At 32.9% G+C, this 26,470-nt stretch overlaps 1 protein-coding gene across 2 annotated transcripts in view; it reads right to left on the minus strand.

Annotated features, from left to right (window-relative positions):
* Positions 1-18,221: 18,221 nt before the first annotated feature.
* The window catches only part of LOC129938682 (protein cortex), a 141,259-nt gene continuing 133,010 nt past the window's right edge, over positions 18,222-26,470 (minus strand). Inside the window, exons 2-7 of one of the 2 annotated variants that reach the window (XM_056046368.1) lie at positions 20,497-20,634; positions 19,926-20,193; positions 19,617-19,799; positions 19,168-19,551; positions 18,711-18,860; positions 18,222-18,563 (exon numbers count right to left, since the gene is read on the minus strand). In XM_056046368.1, the coding sequence (XP_055902343.1) occupies positions 18,256-18,563; positions 18,711-18,860; positions 19,168-19,551; positions 19,617-19,799; positions 19,926-20,193; positions 20,497-20,634 (1,431 nt within the window). In that variant the 3' untranslated portion in view covers positions 18,222-18,255. Of the gene's footprint in view, positions 18,564-18,710; positions 18,861-19,167; positions 19,552-19,616; positions 19,815-19,925; positions 20,194-20,496; positions 20,635-26,470 lie in introns of both variants that reach the window. The other variant, XM_056046367.1, reaches the window with a different exon arrangement.

Consider the following 26,470-nt stretch of genomic DNA (forward strand, 5'->3'; position numbering starts at 1 on the left):
TGTGTTTTATTGCGTCTAGCTGGTACAAAGGTTCAGATTAAAAAGAAAGAATAAGAAGTAAGAATGAATGAAAACTAATATAAATGTCAAAATATCGATAATATGTAATAATTATGGCGTTGCCAACACAACCCAACTGAGGAAAACCGGAATAAGTTCAAACAAGCTAGAAAGACCTGTAATGGACATATATGACGCATTCAATTTTTGCATGACCAGAAATAACGGCAAAAAATACTACAATGTCCCAATGGTAGTAAAAATGTCTGGTCATTTGTAAAAAATGTGCGTAACACTACGTCTTCGTCTGTTCCGAGGCTTGTTTCCAATGACACTCCCTATTTAAGCTCAATTGATAAAGCCAATTTGCTTGCAGCACAGTTTGCTGTTAATTCGATGCTGCCAGTGAGTGACATGACTGCGCCTGTACCTGAAAGCGTTAACGATTCTATGGGACGAATCTTCTTTCACACTCGTTCAGTTACTAGAGTACTTAAAATCTTGACATTCACAAATCCGCTGGCCCGGATAGTATCCCCGCTATTGTTCTGAAGAGGTGTTCTTCAACGCTGGCAAAACCACTGCGTAAGCTTTTCCATCTGTCCTATTCTACAGGTCTCTTTCCGAGCGAATGGAAAACTGCATTTGTCCAGCATGTCCCTAAAAAAGGCGAATCCTCCTCACCATCCAACTATCGTCCAATTGCACTTACATCCCTTCTTTCTAGGGTCATGGAAACGCTGATCAATTTCATGGAAACGCTGATCAATTTTCAGCTTAGGAAATATCTTGAAGAACGGAAGCTTCTTAATGACTGACAGTATGACTTTCGTTGCAATAGGTCCACTGGCGATCCTATGGTTTATCTCACCAAATGTTTACATCGCTTTGGAGAAAGTAAGATTATTGCACTCGATATTTCAAAGCATTAGATAGAGTTTGGCATCAAGCTCTCTTATCGAAAATAAGTGCATTTGGTATTGATTAGTCTCTTCTTCGTTGGGTTAGAAACTACCTTTCGGACCGTTCAATTTAAGTAGTGTTGGACGGGTTCAAATCTGATATCCACAAAAGAAGCGCTGGTGCTACGCTATTCCTCATTTTTATAAATGATCTTTTGTCAGAAACTTCTAACTCACTAAATTGTTTCGCGGATGGCAGTACCCTCAGCTTTTCATATTCGTTTTTAGATTCTCATCCTTGTTCTTCGAATGTGGACTACCAACGGCAGCGTATGATAGGCTCATTAAATTCAGATCTTGACAACATTGTTCAATGGGGAATCATAAACCGAGTAGAATTTAATGCTTCGAAAACTCAATGCTGCCTACTGTCGCAAAAGCGTAACCCTCCCCAGTGCCACTATCCATGCGAGGTACTGTGGTAGGAGACTAGGAACAGCTATCAGTCCTAGGAATGTGCATTACAAACCACTTGTTGTGGAGTGATCACATATTTGACATCGCCAAAAATGCTGCTAAGTGTTAAGCTTTTCTCCGACGATGCAAGAAGTTTTTTACCCCTTCTGATCTGACTATAATTTACAAAGCCTATATTCGTCTAAAACTCGAGTACAATTCCCATATATATAACCTACTTGAGTCTCTTGGACAGAATTCAAAAGAGAGCTCTAAAAATGATAGGTGACCATTGTCTAACTGAAACTTTTGCATCTCTCGAGCACCGTCTTAAGGTTTCATGTCTCTCATTATTCTATCGCTACTTTCATAAGCAATGCTCTAATGAAATAGCCAGTTGCATTCCTCACTTAAACAGTTCAACGGAGTATTACGTTCTTTTAGGAATGCCCATCAGTTTACCCTTGAGCCCAATTTCGGTCGTACTGTTAAGTTCAGAGATTAATTTTTTAGTCGCACTACACGAATGTGGAATGCTTTACCAGACTCAATATTTCCCACTCATTACAATGTGCAGGCATTCAAAACCAATGTGCATCGGTATCACCTTTCAAATCCTATCCTCCCTTCCTAATTACTCGCACTGTGCAAAATCATTATAAGGGTATTCATATCCCCTTGAGTGCGCGTACAATATAAAAAAAAAAAATTTAAGGCGAGACGACAAACTCTTCAAAGCAGCTTGAGATAATTTGGTATTCAGTATTGATTGCCCAATGCCGAAGAAAGCAGAACGTTAAAAATGCACCAATTAGATAGGGAAAAAAAGCTGGGATGCGACCCACACTGATAACTTCACATTCCGTGTGTCGATTTGTCTTTTTTAAAAGTTTTTAGATTTTCAGTTAAATTATTCTAAAAAATTTCAAAATAACCAACAATGTTTTGCATATAATGAAATAGTTTCAGTTCAAAATCTATTTTGGTTAACGAAATTTTTATTCGATAACCAATTTTAATAGCATTTCTTAAAAGTTTTTATTTCTAGTATAAATAAATACAAATTTGATGAATGAAATTAATTTTAAAGCAATGTTCTCTATTATTCAAGGCAGAAAGATGCGAAAAGGGCACTCAAGAAAATTGCGTGGGTGGTTTTTTTCAATAGCAGTTTGAAAAAAGGTGAACATTTTAGCTAACCCTACGAACCAAAAACGCTAGAGACTTGAATTAAATAAATTAATATATTGCAACGTGATATGAATGAAGTACATTTTTTGAAAAAAATCCAATTAACGGGTTTTTTTTGTAAATCAAGAAAACTGAAAAAAAAATTTGTCACCTCCAAAATTTTACGATTAAAATATTATTTTATCTCCAAAACAATTTTGTGCAACGAAGAATAATGTTTTTGAAATCTGATAAAATTTGAGAAAAATCGAATTAAAAATCTAAAAAAACATTACTCAAAGTTGGTAAAAATTAAATATCGATTCAAATATCTTTTCAAAAACTTGAAATTCAGGCTTAAAACTTATTTTATCTTATAAGAAATATTGTTTTCAACATTCTGAAAAATGTTGACAAAAATCGAATTGATAGTTTTTTAACAAAACATAAAAACCTAAAAAAAATTAATAAAAGCCGCTAAAAATGATTTTCGACTCAAATATCTTTTTAAAACTTTGAGATATTGGCTATAATTTACTTTTATCTTTTAAAAATAATGTTGTCAACATTCAGTAAAATTTTGAAAAAAATTGAATTGACAGTTTTTTTACAAAAAATTAACAAAAGTTGGTAAAAATGATTTTCGACTCAAATATCTTTTAAAAAATTTAAAATATTGGCTTCAAACTAATTTTATTTCACAGAAAATATTTTTTTCGATATTCGATATTATATAAAAATCCAAGAGACCGATTTTTCATGAAAAATGAAATCTACAAAAAATAGTACGCAAATTTGGTAAAAATTGATACGAGTACATATAGACAAAATTTTAAGCAAGACAACTCTACAGACGGGATGGGAAGCTATCAGTGTGGGTCGCGTCCCAGCCCTTTTTTTAAAAGATATTCGAGTCGAAATCTAATCTTTACCATCTTTGAGCAAAGTTTTTTTAGGTCTTTATTTTAAATTAAAAAAACTGTCTATTCGATGGGTTGGCTACGAAATCCCGCATCACGAAATCCTGCGTAACAAAATCTCGCGTAATGAAATCCCGCCGTTTCGCTTTTTTTTCAAATTATTTCGACACCTCTGTTTTCATAGGAAAGGAGACACTCTTCGATGAGAATCATGGATACCTTTTAGATTGTTTGGAAGACAGCACTGTATTGGTTTAGGTGTATCAAATCTTGAGAATCTGTGCAACGAAGGAAACAAATTTGTCGTTTCAAAATTGTACTTAAGCAAGAATATTTTTAGAAATTATTTAGCATTGACATTTGACAACCAGGAATGAACACACTGAGAATGATAAATCAGCTTTTAAAATTATTTTTTTTTGACATTGAATTTATATTTACATAATTTTTTTTCAAACTTAAGCCACTGTATAACGTTAGGCCCCTTATTTGCCAACAAATGTAAATTAATCATAAGTATCATATTATTTAAGATCCAAATTGTATATATTATGTTCAATAAAACAAAAAAATATGTGAAAAGAAAAAAAAATACATACATGGAAATTATTTAGTAGACGGCGGGATTCGTGTAAAGGTGGTCGGGTTCCTTGGACGCGTAAAGGACATTTAAGGGATGGGTCAATGTCGCTTAAAATGGTGTTTAAGCGTTTTAGAGTTCCGTGGGATGGAATTCTCTTTTTTGCGCTTGGATATAGTTAAAAGCGTTTTGTGGCGATTGGGTTTGGGGTTGAGAACGCTTAAAATGGTGTTTAAGCGTTTATGAACTGCCGGTGATTAAATTTTCTTTTTCGCTTGGTTATAATTTGTATTGAGGTTTGGCTGGGTATTGAGGTTAAAAACACTTAAAATTTAAGCTTTTAAGAACTTCAGAAATGGAGAGTTAAAATGTTCTTTTTAGAACTTAAGTAAAGAGTGAAACTAGTTTCAAAAAATGTTCTTCAAAAAAAACTTTCAAAAAGTGAACATTTTTGTCTCTATAGATCTTCTTAGAATGTTTCGGTAAATTCCATAATTTGTTCTTTCCTTTGACATTTTTGTTCTAAGTTGAATATTTTTGCTACACAGAAATTCTAAGGACAAAAATAAATGGATAAAGTATATTATTTCGTTAAAAATTAGTCAGTGCAATATTTTTATTTGAAACCAAAATTTGTTCGTCCTTTAATTATTATTATTACATGTTAATAATTAATAGTTTATACATTTTTCTAATTTTTGTTTTTGATACTCAACAAATTGTCAAAACGACATTACATTTTTTTTTGTCAATTGGTTGCGCGTTGCAGTAATTAAAATGTTAAATTTCAAAAGTGATATTTTGTATAAAAATTTGACTATAATTTGTACTTTTTCATGGTTCGCACCTTTTAGTTCTCAGTTCCATCAGTTCTCAGTAAAGATCAGTGAAAAATAGTGAAAAACCAGTGAAAACAGTGACATTTAATTAAATTAGTAATGTTCTACGTGAAAAATGGATTTCGGAAATGCCCATGTGATTGTGTCTTATGTTTTCCATTGTGAAATTTTGTTAATCTTAGTGAAAAAAGGTTGAAACGTGCTTAGTTAAAAAGTCGAAATTTTTATTAAATCTGTGTGTTAGTCAAAAGTTAAGAATTCTGACAGTGAAACCTACAAAATAAAATGGAAAAGTGATTACAGTGATTTTATATACCCTCTGTTAGAATATAATAATTTTTTGTTGCAATAGCGTTCTTTTTATTCATATAAAACTGAATGATTCACAAAATTTGTATCTTTAACTTTTTTAAAAATGTGTATTAAAGTCAATATTTTCTTCTCTTTTTAGGTTGTGCACTCCAACAAAGGATCAAGAAAAATGAAAAAGATGGTTACCTCTTCCACTTGGAGAGAAAAAGAGGAAAAAAAAGCTTCTGGTGCTGTGCTGAAAGGAAGTCTCTGCGATGCACTGCAAATCTTCACACAGTCGATGTTGGTGACGTAGTGGTGCTTTCCAACAAGGACAACAAGAACGACCAAACCCACGATCCTATGGCTTTCCAAAAGGAAGTCCATAAGACCAACCACCAAATTAAGCTAAAAGCCAAAGAGGCACAGCCCCAAGCGTTATATTCAGGTATACAATCACAATGGTCGAGCCCGCTTGTCGACCAAGCCTTCCCTCAAAGGCAGCTCAAAAAATGAGAACTCATCGAATCCGAGAAAGCCTTGTTAAAGAGCCATCTACGCTGGAGGAGCTTTGCATTCGGGGCACATTAAATATAACCGACGGTGAGCTCTTTGTGCTCTCCGAGGATTCATATCCGGGCGGCAAGAACATTTTGTTGGGCACAAGGCAAACCATCCAGCTTTTGTCGGAGGTGAAATGCTGGCTGGTGGATGGTACATTTGCAGTGGTGCCAAAAATAATGGGACCATATTGATGGAATTGGTCCATGGCCATATTGATGGAATTGTTGTCCCCTTGTCTATTGCCTAATGAGCCGGAAGTTGAAAGAGGCGTATGAAGAGCTTTGGCTCCGACTCCTCAAATGCGCATGTGAATTTACTATCTCGCTTAATCCAGAAAGGATAATTTCGGACTTCGATATGGCCATCATAAGATCCGCCCAAACATTTTTTCCAAACACCCAGAAAAACGGGTGTCTATTTCATTTTAGCCAAATATTTTTGCGGAAAGTCCAAAATTTGGGCTTTCAAGTGAAATATGGGCAAAATAAAAATTTCGCCATGGAAATACGGATGATTAAAGCACTGGCTTTTGTGCCCCCAGGCGAGGTTTTTGCCTATTTTGAGGCAGCATACGGTGCCTTGGAGTTTGCCGAAAGCAAGACGCTGGTAAGGTGGTTCAAAATGAACTACTTGGGGAGCTCCTCATCGAGGCCACGATACAGTCCGGACTTTTGGACAACGGGTGCTGCTGCTAGTGAAACTAGTTTTCCTAGAACCCAAAACACTGTTGTTCTTAGACGACTTAAGGTCGTAGTAAGCCAAAGACATGCAAGCCTCTACAAGTGGATTGGTAACCTCTCAAAAGAATGCACTGTTGCAAAACTGTCAGTTGGGTGAGTTCGGCGGGGGAAGAGCCACCAACAACCAAGGCATTAAGGAGGAACGAGAAGCTGCAGAGAGTGTTAAGCAGGAGGATATCAGGCGACAAAGTCCAGTATTTAAGAAACATTGTTCACAATCTTAGTCTGGCAGAGAAGGTAGCTGGCTTTCCTTATTAACGTGAACCAATCCGTCCTTTTCAGGACGACCAATTATTTATACAACTTCTTGGAAATTGCTTGCATTAGTATTATTTTTTAATAAACTCCGATCTGAGTGAACAAATTTTGTTTGAAAATCACAGATACTGTTGTTGTACCGCTTCGCGGGTTCTCAGGATTTAAACTCCCTTTTTCGGGGTCACACCCGCTCACGCAACTCCGTTGCCCCTATTAGGGTATGTAAAGTCGCCAGACAGGCGCCTATATCAATAACTTTTTTTAATAAAAGTAAGTGACTGTAATCCTATATATGATTACTATCGTAAAATTCCTACCTCACTCTCAATCATGAGAATCAACAAGTACGAAGGAGAAGAAGGCGTTTACAAATCCAATTTTAAAGAGTATAAAATTAGTGCTAATTTCGCATTATTTTCAGTTCTTCTTAGAACTCTGTGAAGTAAACACCTCACTCAGAGATATAAACTTGAAGTTGAACCAGCGCTCTATTTAGAGCGGCGTAGTGACAGGGCTTGAAGTGCTTTTTCGCGTTCTGAATGATTCGATTTGTGAATCTTCCTTTACGCTTAAAAGCATTTTGAGCGTGTTGGGCTCGCTGCCCATAGGCGATTTTATTTTTTAAGCGTTTAGAACATCCATTATGGGAATTCTCTTAAGCGCTTGAAAATTGAAGCTAGACATTTACAAGCTTAAAACGCTGTTTAAGAATTTTTAAAAGTTCTTTTTAGAGCTACAAAAAATGTTCAAAGCTTTTGGAGCTTTTTTTTTCCAAAAAATCGGTTTTAGCTTAAATACGACTCAAAGCGTGCTAAAAATCAATTTTTTCCATACAAATACCCTGAAGAAGGTTAACATAGCCGGAAAAAGTTTTAAAATTAAATTTGCCGTACGAATAGCCTAACAAAAAAAAGACTACTCCATCGAACTAAATTTTCAAGGAAAATAATAAACGAGAAGAAGGAAAAATATTTTTTCAGACAAAATATTTTTCCCTACTTTTCCAGAAAATATTTTTTCCAAAGTAGTTTTTTAATCCATACCAGAAATCCTGCCAAAAAGGAGTAGAAAAATCCCGCTGTGATCGGCATTTCGTTACTCCGACCATTTTCTGTGCGTGTGTCACACAAAAAATATCAAATTTAAAGGGCAGTATTTTGTTACGATCTTTCTGCATTATTATGTATTTAACAACATTTATTTGAAGTCGATATCTCTTCTGGTTTTTGAGCTATGAACGACGAAAAAACGTACAGACGAACGTACACACACACGCACAGGCATCTTTCTAAAAATCCACTTAACATCGTTTACAAAATCTTCTCTGCCGTAATATGTGAAAGTTTAAGGTCTAACGTCAACAGCCTCATAGGTCCTTATCAGTGTGGTTTTTATGCCAGAGAAGCCCAGAGTCGATTAAATGTTCAAATTACGGCAGATTCCACAAACCCACTCACCACAAAAAAATTGTTTCTGTTCCATAACCTGAACCTTTTGATATAAAAAAAGCTTTAGTCAAGGTGATGGGCTTGCGCTGTTATGCGATTTCCTTAAAAGAATAGTACAGAGCTCCCAATTCAACACTGGACAAACTTATTTTCAAAAGTACTAGCATAAGCTGATAACATTGACAAATTCGGAAGAACTCAAAATGATGTCAGGTAGGCTTTTGTCCGTATTTAGGCAAAGGCGGCAAAAATGGACTTAGCAGTTAATGATTGTAACACAAAGTAAATACTGTCATCAAGAAAGGACCTACCTACCTTCGGGCCCGGAAAGTCTTCTAATTCACAACCACAGGACAGCGCAGTAGGGGAAGACCGCATTTGTGTATTTGCAGACCACCAACTTAATCGTATCTTCTGGTTCCTATCATCTTGTACTACCTTCACTTCATTTCACTAAATCCTTTCAACAAACCAACCACCAAAAATGTATCATGCTTAACAATCTCTTGTTCGATAACTATCAGGTTAAAATTAGCAATGAAATATTGTCACATTACCTTCTTGATTGTATCTGAAATCAGATATACCTTGAAACTTATTTCAAACACATTTTATGTGACAAAACTTATCAACCAAAAATTAATATCTCCATCTAGATCAGTTTGAACTGTTTGCTGCAGCAGCTGGAGTTTTGCCTTATTTTACTATGTCATCAGGTGCAACATATCAAATCTTACAACAGGTATATCAATTTAACCACCTACTATTCCAGTTGTTCATTTCAATATATGCAAAAAGGCATAAAATAGAGACAAGCCATAGTTAGATAGAAAGATACAATATCGCTCCAAATTACTATAACTTTGTCTTAAAATTGTACTCTGTGCAGCAGCAGCAACGTTGCAATGATAAATCACCTTATATCGAACTTATACCTTTACTTTGTGCGTTCCACTTTTCAACGAATCTGAATCTATAGGACAAATATTTCCTCGATACATAATGCCAAGCACCTCGCTAGTTATCGGTTTGAATATCAATTCTCTTCGATCAACTATAAGTTAGGTATATAATACAAAAACAACAACAACAGCGACTACAAACATCCCCATATGACATTCTATATGTACGGTAGTGAATTGAATCCGAAAACCAAAGTCGTAGTCGATTCGATTTGATACCGAGCCAAACCGATGCTGACTGGACAAATGATAGCTATCTTGTGCAATTTGAATATCGATGTCAAAATGACATTCGACACAATCTCCAACAGCTTAGGTGACAGTGACGCGAATGGTGTGTGTCTTTTGTGTGGCGTGCTGCGTTCCAAATGACTCCACATAGCGATACACTCTCTATACACGTTACTTGTGAAGTTTTACGCGGGACTCAAGATATTGTTAACAAACTGCTTTCGATATGCACAGAGAGCTTCAAGGCTTGAACGAAACGTGTACTTATAGCTATGGAAGCTAAAAAAAATAAAAACAAAAGACAAACACCACCCATCAGGCATCAGTAGGGTGTTAAGTGTTTGACGCGGTGAATTGCATTCCATTCAATTTGTTGCATTTGAAGCAGTCCTATTATAACATACAAGTCAACGGAATATAAAGTTGCCAAAGATACAGCTTGTCTTAACTAAACTTTAACTTAAAACAAGACAAAGCCAGACCAGGCCAGGGCCACTCCTTTTGTTAGACTCGTATATACCAAAACCTATCTGCACCAAAGGAGTGTTTTGTTCCCTCATATACAGTATACAGATGGTAATAAAGTGATTTGTCTATTTTATTCCAAGATTCCAGCTATCCGCAAAAGATGACGAATTCCGTTGAAAATATTGTCCAGTGGTTGATCTATCACCACATGCTGCGATGGCGATCTACGGCTCCAGCTAAATATTGGTACGGCTTTGGAGGCCGCGGACGTGGACGTGGATGGCGCGTTCAACTTTGATTCCGGAAAATATTCCTGGTTATCTGATCGAAAAGAAAAAATGCCAACACGACCTCATTCGAACTTCTCCCTATAGACATCGAGCAGTGTTATTAACTAAGACTTGTCCTCCATAGGAGCTTGAATTTGGATGCACTAAAAGATACAAACAAAACAACAGCAACAACGATCTCGAAGAGAATCTCCGTGGTACAGAAATGAAAAAACAAAAATCAGCTTTAAGGCGGATTATAAAAGTCATACGGGCGAATTTATCTGCATACACTGAAACTAATTTGAATATAATAAAAATTAAGATATCGTCGATAAACGGTGGCCAAATGGTTGGCCGTTCGTCGCTAAGGACTCCGTGGGGAGGATCTGAAGGCCTTGATGCACAAAGAGCTAAATGGGGGCGCATAAAATCAGAGCGTGCATATTAAAATGCATTAAATTCATCCTTCCTAAACAGCGGTAGCAGCAGAGGTAGCGGCAGCAGAAGCCAGTTCAACCGCCACCAGTAAGCCATGTTCACATATGTGTAGCAATTGTTCCACAACAAACTACACAGCGGCGGCAGCAATATCAGCATCAGCACTGCGGTGGCTGCCGCTGCACCCATCCCATATTCAAGATCGATTTTAACTTATATTATTTTGTTTTTTAGTTTCAGCATCATCCTTAAGCACGTACTATTTAAACCTTAATAGCATCATAGTTAGACAGTAGTGGCGTGCCGGGCCCGTTTTTCGTTCGTTGTCGCTAAGGAAGGGGAAGTCGGCTGGTACTATCTGCCGTTATCATATCACCTATATTTGCATAAACCGAGCTAAGCATAAATTCAAAAATACCTCGATAAGCTTTATAAGTTTATAAGGCAAGATTATGTTTGAAATGAGGCGAATTGAATAAATAGTAGAAATTAACCCTGCATCAGACAATAATCTTTGGCTATAGAAAGATGCGCATCCATAAAACTGTTCACAAGTAGGAAGTTCACATTATCTTATGGAGAGGACGCAAGGGATAGGAATAACGTGAAAACGCGATGGACCGGATGGCTTTATGCCAGTGCTGCTATACCGTTAAGGCCTTTTTAGAGCGTAGGCTCAGGATTTGCAAGAGATACGCAAAATTATCATATCGTCACGCCCGCGTGGATAAAATAGATACAAATTTGAATAGAATTATAAAAATAAAATCTTACAAGTTCTGCAGGGTACTGGTTTGTAAAGGGAACCTGTACTGACTTCAAATGTAAGAACTTCATGACAGGAATACTAAACGCATTCCCATTAAATAAAAGTTGATGGATTTTGAGATAAAATTAAATAAAAACTATGTTAACTCGCCGAGTTTAACTAACTTGAATCTTCTCACTCTTGTTTTAATCATAACTGAAAAAGTCTGACCAGAGGCTGATTTTTCTTCCAAACAGAAATAGGATACATTAAAAAGGGGTAGGGATCTAAATAATGTATGGATCAAATACTGTTTTAGAAAATACTGCATAATATAAATGATGTATATCAAAATTATGTATTTCAAAATTCTGTATATAAAAATTCTTTATTTCAAAATGCTGTAAATAAGGCTACAAAATAAAAAAAAGCGCACTTTTTTACATTATCTAAACGATTTTTATTTTTTAGCCTTATTTACAGCATTTTAAAATACAGAATTTAGACTCGCTTCCATTAAAAAGCCATGTTTAAGGGTCTTAGGAAGTTTTAACAGACATCAAGGCTAGGGCGGATCCAGACTTTTACCTTACCAGTTTTTACTCACCACTTAAAAATGTTCTTTAATGTTCTGTAAGAGAGGGTAACAAATGTAAATGTACTCATTTCAAGCGCTAAAGTGACAACTTTAGTTATTAGATTATTTTCGGGCGCTGTTTCCAAGATTCCAACAGTTTTCTAAATTTATGCCATATTAAAGAGCAAAACACAATTGTTTAGAGGTTTTTTTGTTGCTTTCACCTAGAAATGTAAGAAATTATTTGAAACGTAGTGTTATCGGCTATCGCTATCTATTCGTCAATTTCATAAAACTTGTACATTCAATTAGACTTTGAACGTCACCCTCGCTAAGGAGCCTGAACACACTCATTTCATGTTTTATTTTTAAGTTGAAAGCCTGCCAAAACTTCTCTGGCAGAATTATTGTGACGACGCTTAGCAAGGAGGACGTAATAAGTGTAAGTAGAATATATATTTTGTATTTAAGTCTATTAATTATAACCATCGCTTCAGGAAATAAAATTATTCTTTGTTACAAGTACAACTTTAAGACGTATTATTATTATTTCGATTGCTCCAAAATCAGCCGCCACACGTAGCTGTTTTTCAAAAAGAATATGTTCTTTTTTGTTCCCATTTCTATAAATGTGAAAAACGCTACAAAAATTCAAAAACCCAGAAAATGAGAAAGGATCTGATATTAAGAATTTTCTCGCATTTTTGATTATGTTTTTCGTATTCAATTTTCATGAGTCTATTATTACTATCGCTATCAGTCTGCTTACTCGTAGATTGGAGCTGATGCTAGAAAATATTTTGATCTTAAAAGAGCTAACAAAATTTTTGGCTCTTGAATTTAAGGAAATAGGTGCATTTAAGAACATAATTCCTTTAAAAATTAAAAAAAAAACCTATTGAGGTAAACAAATAAGTTGGGAAGAAACTTTTGCGTTTTCACTTTAAACCTCAAGATATCTAAAAATTTAATATTAAAATATTATGTATGCAAAATGATTTCATCTCCAAAACAATTTTGTGCAATGAACAGTAACGTTTTCAACATCCGGTAAAATTTAAAGAAAAATCGAATTGACAGTTTTTTTTATAAAAAATAAAGTTTGTAAAAATTTAATTTTGTTTCAAAAATTTGAGATTATGGCTTCAAACTTATTTTATCTTATAAGAAATATTGTTTTTAACATTCGTTAAAATTTGAGAAAGAAAATTTAACAAAAGTTATTAAAAATTGTTTTCCGACTCAAATATATTTTCAAAAATTTGAGATTATGGCTTCCAACTTATTTTCGCTTTTAAGAAATATTGTTTTTTTTTAACATTCGTAACAATTTTTAGAAAAACCTAATTGACAGTTTTTTTTACAAAAACAAAATAAATAAAAGTTATTAAAAATTGACTTTTGACTCAAAACTTTGTTCTCACCATTATGTAAAATTTAAAGACCAATATAATTGACTGTTTTTCTAACAAAAAATAAAAAAACAATATTTAAACTTTAAATTTACTTTCGACTCAAATAGCTTTTCAAAAATTAAAAATATTATCTTCAAACTTTTTTATATCATAGAAAATATTGTTTTCCATACTTTTTTTTTATTTTTTATAAATTAAAAAAAAAGGAGGCTGGGATGCGACCCACTCTGATAACTTCTCATCCCGTCCGTCGATTTGTCTTGCTTAAATGTTTGTCTATATGTACTCGTATCAATTTTTACCAAATTTGCGTGCTTTTTTTGTAGATTTTATTTTTTATGAAAAAACGGACTGTTTTTTATATAAAAATTAATGAATATCGAAAACAATATTTTTTGTGAAATTAAATAAGTTTGAAGCCAATATTTTCAATTTTTGAAAAGCTATTTGAGTCGAAAGTAAATTTTTACCAAGTTTTAGTTTAGTTTTTTTTAGAGTTTTATTTTTTGTAAAAAAAACTTTCAATTCGATTTTTTTTAAAATTGTACCGAATGTTGAAAACAATATTTTTTATAAGATAAAATTGGATTGAAGCCAATATTTCAAATTTTTGAAATGATATTTGAGTCGAAAATCAATTTTTACCAACTTTTATTAATTTTTTTTTAGGTTCTTATTTTTTGTAAGAAAACTGTCAGTTCGATTTTTCTCAAAATTTTACTGAATGTTCAAAACAATATTTCATATAAGATAAAATAAGATTGAAGCCTAAATTTTAAGTTTTTAAAAAGATATTTGAATCGATATTCATTTTTTACCAATTTTGAATAATGTTTTTTATTGATTTTTATTTTTTATAAAAAAACTGTCATTTAGATTTTTCTCAAAATTTTATCGGATGTCAAAAACAATATTCTTCGTTGCACAAATTGTTTTGGAGATGAAAGACTTAAATGTCTTAAAATTTTGAAGGTGGCAAATTTTTTTTTTCAGTTTTTTCGATTTATAAAAAAATTGTTCCAAAAAATATACATGTTTGGTATCACATTACAGTTTATTATATAAAATTTAATTCAAGTCTCTAGCGTTTATTGGTTCGTAAGATATTTAGGTTTAACTACAATTTTTACTTTTTTTTCAAACTGCTACGGTAAAAAAACCACCCACGCAATTGTCTTGAGAGCCCTTTCTGCATCTTTCTGCCTTATTATCTGTATAACAAAATTTATTTGAAGTCGATATCTCTTCTGGTTCTTGAGCTATTGAGGACGAAGAAAACGTCGCTAACGTACGGACGTACGAACGTACGTACAAACGCACGCACATACGACTACATCTTTCTAAAAATCTTTTATTTCGACTCTAGGAACCTTGAAACGTCGAGAAATGTCAAAATGTTCAATTTGACAAATCGGACCCATTACAATAACTTCCTATGGGAAGTTAAAAATTACTGAATGTCGAAAATCACGTTTTCTGTTAGATAAAAGAAGTTTGAAGCCAATATTTTTAATTTTTGAAAAGATTTTTAAGTCGAAAATAAATTTTTAACAACTTTTAGTAATGTTTTCTTTAGTTTTTTTTATGGCAGTTCGATTTTGTTCAAGATTTTATCAGATGTTAAAAACCTCACGATATGAAATCCTTGTTTTGTTTGTAAGATTTTCGAGGTGACAAATATTTTTTTTCAGTTTTTTGAAACCGATAATTGTAATTTTTTCCAAAAAAAATGTATTTTTTTGATATCACATTACAGTTTATAATATAAAATTTAATTCAAGTATTTAGTGTTATTGGTTCGTGAGATATTTTTTTCTATGGTAAAAAAAAGCACTTATGCAACTTTCTGCATCTTTCTGCATAATTATCTGTATAACAAAATTTATTTTTAGTCGGTATCTCTACTGATTTTTGAAATATGTACGACAAAAAAAAACGTCGCGAACGTACGAACACACGCACGCACAGACATCTCTCTAACAATGTTTTAAATCGCATCTAGTTCCTTAAAACGTCGAGAATTGTCAAAATTTTTAATTAGACAAATCGAACCGATATCAATAAGTTCCCAAGAGAAGTTAATAATGACATTTTCGATCATCAAAAAACATCATCAATTTGAAAATTTGATCATCCACAAGACCTTGCACTAAAAAAAAAAGATTATTGAAATCGGTGTATGTTTTCTTGAGAAAACTTTTAAAAAAACTAACAGTTTTATAAGGGATACTCTTCTGGAGCAATACCAAAATATCTTTTTCTTGTAGAAAAAAGCCAAATTAAGAACAACAAATTTCGAATAAGGTTTAAAAATCTATCGTTTCATAACATAATGGGGGTCATATCCATTAAATCAATACGATTGGTTTTGAATTGAAGGGAATTTCTACAAAAATACAAACAAAATTATCTCTGGATCCGACATTGCCTTGAAGAAGGATAGGTACTTCGAACAGTCTATACCTTAATGCCTTAATACTAGGTTTTCGTTTATAAAAGCATTTATAAAATGAGTTTAAGTTCGTACAGGCAAAAATTGATACATATTTCCACCGACCGACAACTTTTTAGAGCGAGTAATTCCAAACATACTTTTGCTTTATCTGATGAACCTTAGGGAAGCCACTTGGGTCCCTTACTTTCAATTTAATTATTATTAACGATGTGAAGCGTGGCCCCATAAAATAAATCATACTCGTTGGAGCAAAAAAACGTACGACAGTAGTTTCTTCGTGTTGTCTCTTATTGTGTATTTAGTAAGTGTTACATAAGTGATTGCGCAAGTTGTCAATAATATTTTTCGTACAGTTATAGGTTTCTGAAAAACAAAATTTGAATGAAAATGAGGTGGAGAGGGAACCAGAAATGGAAGAAAGTAACGAAGATTTTTTAAGTGACGATTTGGACTTTGATGATAATTGGCTAACAAACGATGATCCTAACTCATATACCAAATCGGAAGATGAGGATTTGAACGCGGTTCATGCGGAAATTCTAGAAAATGAGGAAGTGAAAAAGATGCTTGAAGAAACCGAGTAAACACCAACCCTGATTGATACAAGTGACAACGTACGCTGAATGGAGTTTTCTTCCTGCCAAAAAACCTTTACGTTCACTTTAAATTCCGGTTTCCTAATGGACGTGCCTTCAACTATAAGCTGTCTTGAAGCATTTTATCTTTTTGTTGATGAGGAAGTCATACAACTTTTATTTTTGGAAACAAATAGGTATGAAGAGCAAGAGCAATACATCATGTTCCAATAACTCGTGCATCAAGAAAAAAGAAATATGTTCCCACAAACGCCACAGAGATAACAAAATTCCTCAGGCTTTTACTATGGATGGGCGTCGTAAAGGTGGGATTGTTGGAACAATATTGGTCGAAGAAAAATATTTACAATTTTGGCATTCCTGCTAAAAGTATGTCCAGAACTGGTTTCCAACTTCTTCTGAACTTTATTCATTTTACTCACAACACCTCCATAGCAGCAGGAGATAGAATTGGAAAACAAAAACCTCTTCTGGACATGCTGCAGACGAAATTTTGGAGGGTGCTTATACGCGGAGAAAATATGGTCATAGATAAAATGGTAATTCCTTGGAAAGAGATGCTAGTTTTCCGACAATATATAACAAACAAAGCTTATCCTTATAGTGTTAAGTTATTTAAACTTTGCTCGACGGAAGGTTTCACTTGGTTCACTAAAATTAACTCTGGGAAAAGTTCAACAGGTGTTTGAGAAGTTGGTTTGGCAAAAAATGTTAGTGAAGAACTAAGTTCTTTATTGAAGAGAGAAGGTCAACTCTATTTGTTGACAATTTTTAAACGAGCTACGAACTGGCACGCTCCATGCTCGACCAAAAAACTCATGTAGTTGGGACACTTCGAGCGAATAAAAAATTCAGCCCAAAAGAGGTTATGAATGCACAGCTAAAGAGATAGTTGTATGTAAATGCTTATTTAGTTTACAAAAAAAAAAAAAAAAACTGAAAAAGTGTAATGCAAATTCCAAAATTTAGAGAGCAGGTTGGTGAAGGATTATTGGACCTTCTTTCTCCACAACCCGTTGCTTCAATGAAACATTTTATAGAAAAAAGAAAGGATACAAATGATAAAACCATAAGACGGGCTTGCGTTTTGGGTTATGCCAAAACAAAAAAATCCCCGATAGAAAAACTGCTAGTAACAGCATAATAAGAACAACAACATTCTGTCCAGAGTGCCCCAATAAACCAGAGTGCTTTCCAAAATATTTACATTCAAAAACGTAATTTACATAAAATGTCTTTCAAATTAGTTAATTTCAACTGATTTTTTTTAGACAGTAAACCTGAATCTTTGGAAATCATTCCCTTTGTTAAAGACAAATTTTAGAATAAGTAATAGTGAACTAATTAATTTTTAACTTCAACTTAATTTTTTTTTATTAAAATAGTATTGTTATTTTTCTTTTAATTTTTTTTTTCTGAATAATAAAAAGTTATAAAAATTAAGCATATGAACAAACACGAAGAAGAAATTTCACTCTTAAAAATTTTCCTCAAATTTTATCCTACAGCCACGATATTTAGACCAAAATGCTCACCAGAAGCCACACAATCCGAAACCCATACAAAATCCTAAATACTGTCGCACAAAAACGTACGACATGGCTTGAACGTCTCTTAATCAAACCCATAGTGAAGACGAATGTCGCGGTCTCGTGTATAATAAACATAACCTTTCTCTGATTGCTGACAACCTGAATTTTATGATGCGACATTGTCTTAGTTAGCCAAATTATTCTTTGGTTATTTGGGTTCTTTCATTGACAATTGATATATTAGTTTAAGGGTAAGTTCACACTTGAAGTTCAAAGTTGTATATTTTATTTCAAAACTTTATTGTTCACATATAAAAATGATAACAAAAAATAAAGACAAACAATAAACAAATTATACATAATATTTAACAAGCTATATAACACTTTTAACATTCATTTCATTTGAGCCCATTTTTTAAATTCACTTCCATAACTTAAATCAAAAGCACATTTAGACTTTCTCACTGCAGGAAATATTTTGCGCATTTTCTCAACAACTGGTCGACCTAAACTATTTTCATTACGATTTGGTAAAAAATTCCATATTGTTAGAGTCTCATCATTTCCAGCTGTTGCGAGTTGCATTCCAGTTGGACTCCACATCATAAAACGAACAGAACTATCTGTAACACGTAAAACATCGACAACACGATCCAACGAAGACATAACTAGAATTTCAGAAGTAACGCAGCCATCATCATCTGAAATTAAAGAAGAAACAAACTTCAATAAATTGAAACATTTAATAAAGTCAAGTTTTGAATGGATCCTTGTCAAGAGTTGATCTGATCTGAACTTGACTTGAACACATGTTTTAACTGAACAATGTTCAAGATTGTTTACCATACCTTTTTTTGAAAAACTGACAAGTAGCTCAGCTGTCAGTTTATTAAAAGTGATAAAGTCAATTTCAACCCTTCTATCCTTGCGTTGGTAATACGCCACTATTTCCCTGGAGGGCACATGCAGTATCACAATTGAAGCAGGAGAATCTTCAGCTAAAATAAAAATGAAATTAGTAAACGTAATTTTTTTGTTGAATGGGTTACCCAAATCAAAAGAGTAAATAAATGTTTGACAACCCTTAAAATGAAACATATTCACAACTGAAAATTAAGAGCTGACAAATTTAGGAATTTGAAACAAGAGGACAATAACGTGCTTTCATGTTCAATCAGTATTTTACAAATCATAAAAGTTTGACAACATAGTAACCCTGACTGTCAGCTGTCAAAATGTTTATTAAGGAGTTGTCAACACTAACGCAAATGGTGTGAGTAAAATAAAAAATATAAGGTCACTTACAAATCGCTAAATCTGTTCCATTCCACGGATGCCAGTCTATCACAACTCTCAGCTTCCGTTTCGACCTCAGCACCACGTGTATATCACAAGATGGCCAATTATAAATATAAGTGTTTCCTTCGATATCCGAAGTGGCTATATAGCGCATATTGGGAGAAAACTTAATCATATACACCGATTGCTGATGGTTCTTGAAAACCCTGATGGCATCCAAGTCGGGAACATTGAAAACATAAACCCAGCCTAAATTTGTACCACACACAACAACTTTACCATTTTGGGCCCATTCTATGCACAGGGCCATACAATTTTGTCGCTTACAAAAGTAATAACCATTGGAAATTACCAATTCTGTTTTGTTTTTCACATCCCAGAGCTCAATTACTGAAAGAATAGCAAATAATTAGTCGTGAATTAAATATTAATTATTATTTTAGGTTTGTTATTACCCGGATATTCGAATTTCTTACTAGCGATAGCCAAATATTTACCCCTTGGGCAATAAGCTATTGAACTAGAATCTGACATTTTATAAATCAGTGTCAGGTCTAAAGATGGAGACCAGAGAACCAGCTCCTCTCCAAATGAAGCAGCAATTTGACCATCCACAGACCAGTCGATAAGATTTGTATCTGATGGTGAAACACCTACATTTATGAATTGGTATATATTCAAAAGGATCTTTGGGAAGGACGTTTTTGGGTAAAGAGCTGTTGGATTTGGAAACTATAGCATAACTTATTGGATGCAGAACTTACCAGTGAACATATCGAAATTAGGTAAATCATGAGTTGTGTCTGCACAAGCTAAGAACTTTTTTCGTGGTGCACATGGCCAATCGAATCCATTCAAATTGCCATAAATGAATTCATAATTTGGCACTGAGGGAAGGACATTGTGATCTGAAAGAAAGGAACTTTTTGCCGATAAATCAGCAAATTCAAGCATTCGTCTTTGTTTGACTCCGAAAGAATTGTTGATGGCCACTTTGAGTCCTTTGTATCGCAAGTAATTCGAAGAAAGTTTCTAAAAATTATGTAATTATGTATTTATGGTTCAAAGGGTGATTTGAAAAATAAATGTGAAACGAATTTTATTAATAAGTCTTTGCTTAAATTTGATTTGCAGTCGAAAATTGTTATAAATAGGTTTGTGATGGAAGAAACCGACATATTTCTTATTGAAGAGTAAAATAAGTTAAATGATCGCTTAGTGGTCTTATTAAATTTTGGAAAAATGTAAATTTCCATCTCTGTGTCTCTTAGTATACAGTTTGTTGAGAATATTTTAGCAGCTAATTGGAATTATTTAAGAAATCTTCTAACTTACCGAGTTTAAGAAATCCTCCTTTTCGCCCATAAAGAGAAATGTTTCATTGGTGTCTTTGTGTTTGAGGGCATATCTTCTTGGAATAAATCGGTCTCCGTAGAAATGGGGAACCATTTCATCCGGACTGTTTGTAAATGTCTGGAAGAAAAGAATTCAATTTTTAAAATTAAAATAAATGAAATTTAAATTTGAAGATATTTGTATTAAATTTCTGAAATAAATAAATTACAAGACAATTAATTAATTTGTATCTAAATAATATTTTGAACTATCTTAACACTTATGTAATTTGGAATATGTGAAAGCCGAATGGTTGCAACAATTAATGAGAAGAAGAACGAAGTTTTCTGCGACATAACATGAATATTCAATATGAAAAAAAACTGGTTTGATCGCCTAAATGCTGAATGGAATTTCATTGTTAAAAAAAAAGTATTAACAAAGTTTACTTCAAAAATCAGTCATTTCTTTCAAGGCAAGAACTCGCCTGATGTAATACTTCTTAATGAGGAAACAAATATTTTAATGTTTGATATTTTTTTCCAATCTCATTAGTTAATTAATTTGCAGCCTTATAGTTTAACCCTCCCTTTAGTTTAGAAGTTTTAACTTCCCATAGGAAGTTATTGTAATGGGTCCGATTTGTCAAATTGAAAATTTTGACATTTCTCGACGTTTCAAGGTCCCTAGAGTCGAAATAAAAGATTTTTAGAAAGATGTCTGTGCGTGCGTGTGTACGTACGTTTGTACGTCCGTACGTCCGTACGTCCGTACGTTCGCGACGTTTTTTTCGTCGTCCATAGCTCAAGAACCAGAAGAGATATCGACTTCAAATAAATTTTGTTATACAGATAATAAGGCAGAAAGATGCAGAAAGGGCTCTCAAGAAAATTGCGTGGGTGGTTTTTTTACCATAGCAGTTTGAAAAAAAGGTGAAAATTTTGGTTAACCCTAAATATCTTACGAACCAAAAACGCTAGAGACTTGAATTAAATTTTATATAATAGATTGTAACGTGATACCAATAAAATCAATAAAACTGAAAAAAAAAATTTGTCACCTCCAAAATTTTACGACTGAAATATGATTTTATCTCTAAAACAATTTTGTGCAACGAAGAATAATGTTTTTGACATCTGATAAAATTTTGAGAAAAATCTAATTGACAGTTTTTTTATAAAAAATAAAAATCTAAAAAAAACATTACTCAAAGTTCGTAAAAATTGAATATCGGTTCAAATATCTTTTCAAAAACTTGAAATTAAGGCTTCAAACTTATTTTATTTTATAAAAAAATATTGTTTTTAACATTCTGAAAAATTTTGAGAAAAATCGAATTGACAGTTTTTTTTACAAAAAATAAAAACCTAAAAAAATAATTTATAAAAGTTGGTAAAAATTGATTTTCGACTCAAATATCTTTTCAAAACTTTGACATATTGGCTTTAATTTACTTTTATCTTTCAAAAAATCTTGTTGTCAACATACAATTAAAGTTTGAAAAAAATCGAATTAACAGTTTTTTTTTACAATAAATAAAAACCTAAAAAAAAAATTTATAAAAGTTGGTAAAAATTGATTTTCGACTCAAATATCTTTTCAAAACTTAGAGATATTGGCTTTTATTTACTTTTGTCTTTCAAAAAATCTTGTTGTCAACATTCAGTTAAAGTTTGAAAAAAATCGAATTGACAGTTTTTTTACATAAAATAAAAACCTACAAAAAAAATTTATAAAAGTTGGTAAAAATTGATTTTCGGCTAAAATATCTTTTCAAAACTTTGAGATATTGGCTTTTATTTACTTTTATCTTTCAAAAAATCTTGTTGTTAACATTCAGTTAAAGTTTGAAAAAAATCGAATTGACAGTTTTTTTACAAAAAATAAAAACCTAAAAAAGAAAATAATTTATAAAAGTTGGTAAAAATTGATTTTCGACTCAAATATCTTTTCAAAACTTTGAGATATTGGCTTTTATTTACTTTTATCTTTCAAAAAATCTTGTTGTCAACATACAATTAAAGTTTGAAAAAAATCGAATTGACAGTTTTTTTTACAAAAAATAAAAAACCTAAAAAAAAAATTTATAAAAGTTGGTAAAAATTGATTTTCGACTCAAATATCTTCTCAAAACTTTGAGATATTGGCTTTAATTTACTTTTATCTTTCAAAAAATCTTGTTGTCAACATACAATTAAAGTTTGAAAAAAATCGAATGGACAGTTTTTTTACAAAAAATAAAACTTTAAAATAAAAACAATACTAAAACTTCGTAAAAATTTACTTTCGACTCAAATAGCTTTTCAAAACTTAAAAATATTGGCTTGAAACTTATTTTATTTCACAGAAAATATTGTTTTCGATATTCAGTAATTTTTATATAAAAATCCAACAGTCCGTTTTTTCATATAAAAAATACAATCTACAAAAAGAGTACGCATATTTGATAAAAATTGATACGAGTACATAAAGACAAACTTTTAAGCAAGACAAATCGACAGACGGGATGGGAAGTTATCAGTGTGGGTCGCATCCCAGCCTCTTTTTAATTTAAAATTTGAATCGATTTAGTTGAATGTTAAAACCATTTTGTTTCATAAAAATTATAAAGTTATTTTTTCGATTTTTGCAAAAACTGTTTAAAATTGTATCCCATATCGTTGCTCAGTATAAAGCGATGGGTTTTCGGTGAGTTGGGTACGAAACCGGCATTTCAAAAACCCGGCGTTTCAATAGTTAATCAAAACACTGTACTGTTTGTATCATCTTTTGTTGTTCTTTATTCAAAGCTTCAGTTTTTAGTGCGAGTTAGATGGAAGTATTCATTGATTGGGACGATGCCAGCAGATTCGTAAAGTCACGCATTGCTATAAGAGCAAACAAAAATTCGTTTTCCATATAATGAGAACCTTACGTTCAAAGACCTCTTCATGTATGTATGTAGGTGGGTTCCATATAGGAAAACAGCAGGTAAGATTAGGACGAATGAGTTGCTTATAAAGCAAGATCTTCATCCGGGTTTGAAGACCATCTCTTTTGGGTAAAAGGAGGCATATGAGAGAAGGCCTTTCGAAGGTTTAATTAAGCGTGTTGGTTGAATTTAAAAATTTCATATAAGTAGATTCGAAGATATTAAACGCTTTGTTTGGGTCTTTCTACCTTATTGTCTGGGAGGTTCATAGATAATAGTTTACATTTTGTTGCTTAAACATTCTTTGAGGCTGTTCTGAGACACGCAAGTTGTGTTTTTGAGGGGTTGATCTTAATTCACCATTGGAGGTAATAATCCCAAAGTCTAAAAATGGATTATTTCATTCTACGGAGAGATATTTCCGGGCTTCTAGAGGTACAAAAAAATACTGAATCGTGAGCGTTTAGAAGTGTCGTTGTTTGTGGGTTATTGATCAGTTGAACGAAGGTGTATAGATTTTACAAGTATGGCCAAAAGACTGGTCCTTGAGTAAGCTAGGACATTCTTAAAATTTAAGTCGGTGGTTCTTACTAAAGGTGGACATGAAGTTGAAAAGATTTCAATCTGTTCATATCAAGTAAGTATAGGCAATTGTCGTTTCATCTTTGTTAAGGCCATAAGTTGCTTCAGCTCGAAGCTTAAGTAATACGCTGAACGTGGAATGTTTGGCTTTGAAGCCAACGCAGTGACTAGTTCGAGCGAAGTTTTCTAACGATCAGCAATTTGAGAACATTTCTGAGATTAGGAAGCAAGGATATGGGTCGAAAGTCATTCACACTAATTGCTTCTGGCTTGTCGGGGATCAGACATTTGTTTGCTATTTTCCATTTATCGGGGAAATATCTGTTATGAAGACTGTTATTTAGAATATCTGTAAGGCAAATGAGAGCAGTGGAAGGAAACCCTTTAATCTCAAAATTCGAAAATTTTGTCTTATATCAGGTCCAGAAGACAACTGATAACAACTAATGAGAATCAAAAAGAACGCAGTTTTCTACGATATAACTTGAATATTCAATATGAAGAAAACAACTCTGGATTATTCAATTTTTAAAGAGCTTTATGAAAAGAGCGATAGACAACATTTTGACATTTTGGTAATTGAGTTAAAGGATACCTGTACAATATTTTTCCTCTACATTTAAAGAAACACAATACAAACAAACAAAAATTAAAAGTAACTTTATAGAAAACTGTATTGCCAAGAACTTTGTGAACAAGGTATTTTTTTTCGAAAAAATATAAAAATAAAAGGAATATTCTTAAATATCCTTAAATACTTTCCATCTGGTAAAATTTTAATAAAAATAAAAACATATTTTATATGAAACAACCAATTAAGAATTTTCTGAAAAGTGGAAGGTTTTTTGAGATCTTTCGCGATTAGGAAATATAAAAAAATATTAAAAACAATATTTTCTTTTTCAGTTTTAAAACCATTTTTTGTCAAATTCTTTGACTTGAAGTAAATAACGTGCAAGGCTTTGCAAGCAAAAGTATGTTTTACTTACCTGGCTTATTTTTAGAGCAAATTAGAAAATACTATGATATTTCTGTAATTTATTATGACTTATTTATAATTTGTGTTTCGATATTTTATTTATAATGACTTTTCTATATTGATTTTAATAATTATTATTAAATATGTACCTAATGTATATTCCGATTAAAAATAACTGAACATTCTTTAAGAACATAAATATGTTTACGGTCTGATTACAGACCAATTATTAACATAAAAAGTAAATCCGTTTTCTTTCCTTCATTATAAAAATTTCACAATATGACATCTTACGACCTTTAAACTATTGTAAATCTCTTTGGCTCATTCTTCAGCCAATCGTACAGTAATCGTCTCAAAGAACCTGACATAGTTTTTTGGTTTATTTAAAAGGTACCTCTCTTCCACCTAACAATTTTACTGAATTTGTGTTCAAAACTCTAAACGAATGAGAGAAACGAAAAGATGTGAACGTCATATTTACAGACTTTAGTAAAGCCTTTGATACAATCAGTCACCAAATTATTTACCTTAAACTTAAAGCCCTTGATTTTAGGTTCTCAATATCCTATCTTGTTTACGCAAACGCAAGAGTCCCTTCAGGGAGTCACATTGGTCCTATCAACGACGTTATTAATGCCGTTGAAAATTTAACTGTCTCTTTTTTCACTGAAGACATGAAAATACCAAATATTCCAATTCATTATTCATAACATTTACCCGTAAGCGATCACATCTTCCCTACCGATTTTACAGTCTGCACGATGTTTCCGATTTATTCTGCCTGTTCTATTCTCGGCCTAGAAGTTATTTGCGACACTCAGTTGAATTTCATCCTTGGGTTCATCAAACCTTGGTCTTTGGAATTATCGAGACCCTATGTTACTAAATTCCTATACACCACCTTCGCTAGACATCTAATTGAATACGCTAAGTCTAGTCTCCCCATCAGAACTCTCACTCTCAAAGAATTAAATCTGTACAATGCAGATTTTTTCGATTCGCACTCCGCGGTCTTCCTTGGGGGTGATAATATATTCTTACCACCTTATGAAGTTTGTTTTAAATTTAACAATCTGCAAACCCTCCAAAAATGCTGTGAAGTCGATAATATACTCTTTCTACACTAGCTTTAAAGCAGGTACCCTTAATTACTTACTTTACTTAGGTCCTCAAACCTGTTTATTCCATTGAGCTGCCCTTAAGGGGCATAGGGCCTACGTGCCATCGTGTGCGGTTTCCGGAGATATGTTATAGTTCCTTTCATCTCTTGCCTAGTAACCCTGATTTCTCCTCGACTGGCCTGCCCCTCGGTCGTCTAGCTCTACTTCCTTCTTCTATAAGCGGATTACACTGCATTGCTTGGACTGCAATGCAGTAGTTACCTTTTCGAAGCGTGTGTCCAATCTATATTGTCACTTACACCTTCGTATTATAGAGGCTATAGATTCCTGATCTGTCCATATATGAAGAACCTCGTTGAAGCAGGCTTACGATATCTG

The sequence above is a fragment of the Eupeodes corollae genome, chromosome 1, assembly GCF_945859685.1.
Source record: "Eupeodes corollae chromosome 1, idEupCoro1.1, whole genome shotgun sequence".
NCBI lineage: Eukaryota > Metazoa > Arthropoda > Insecta > Diptera > Syrphidae > Eupeodes > Eupeodes corollae.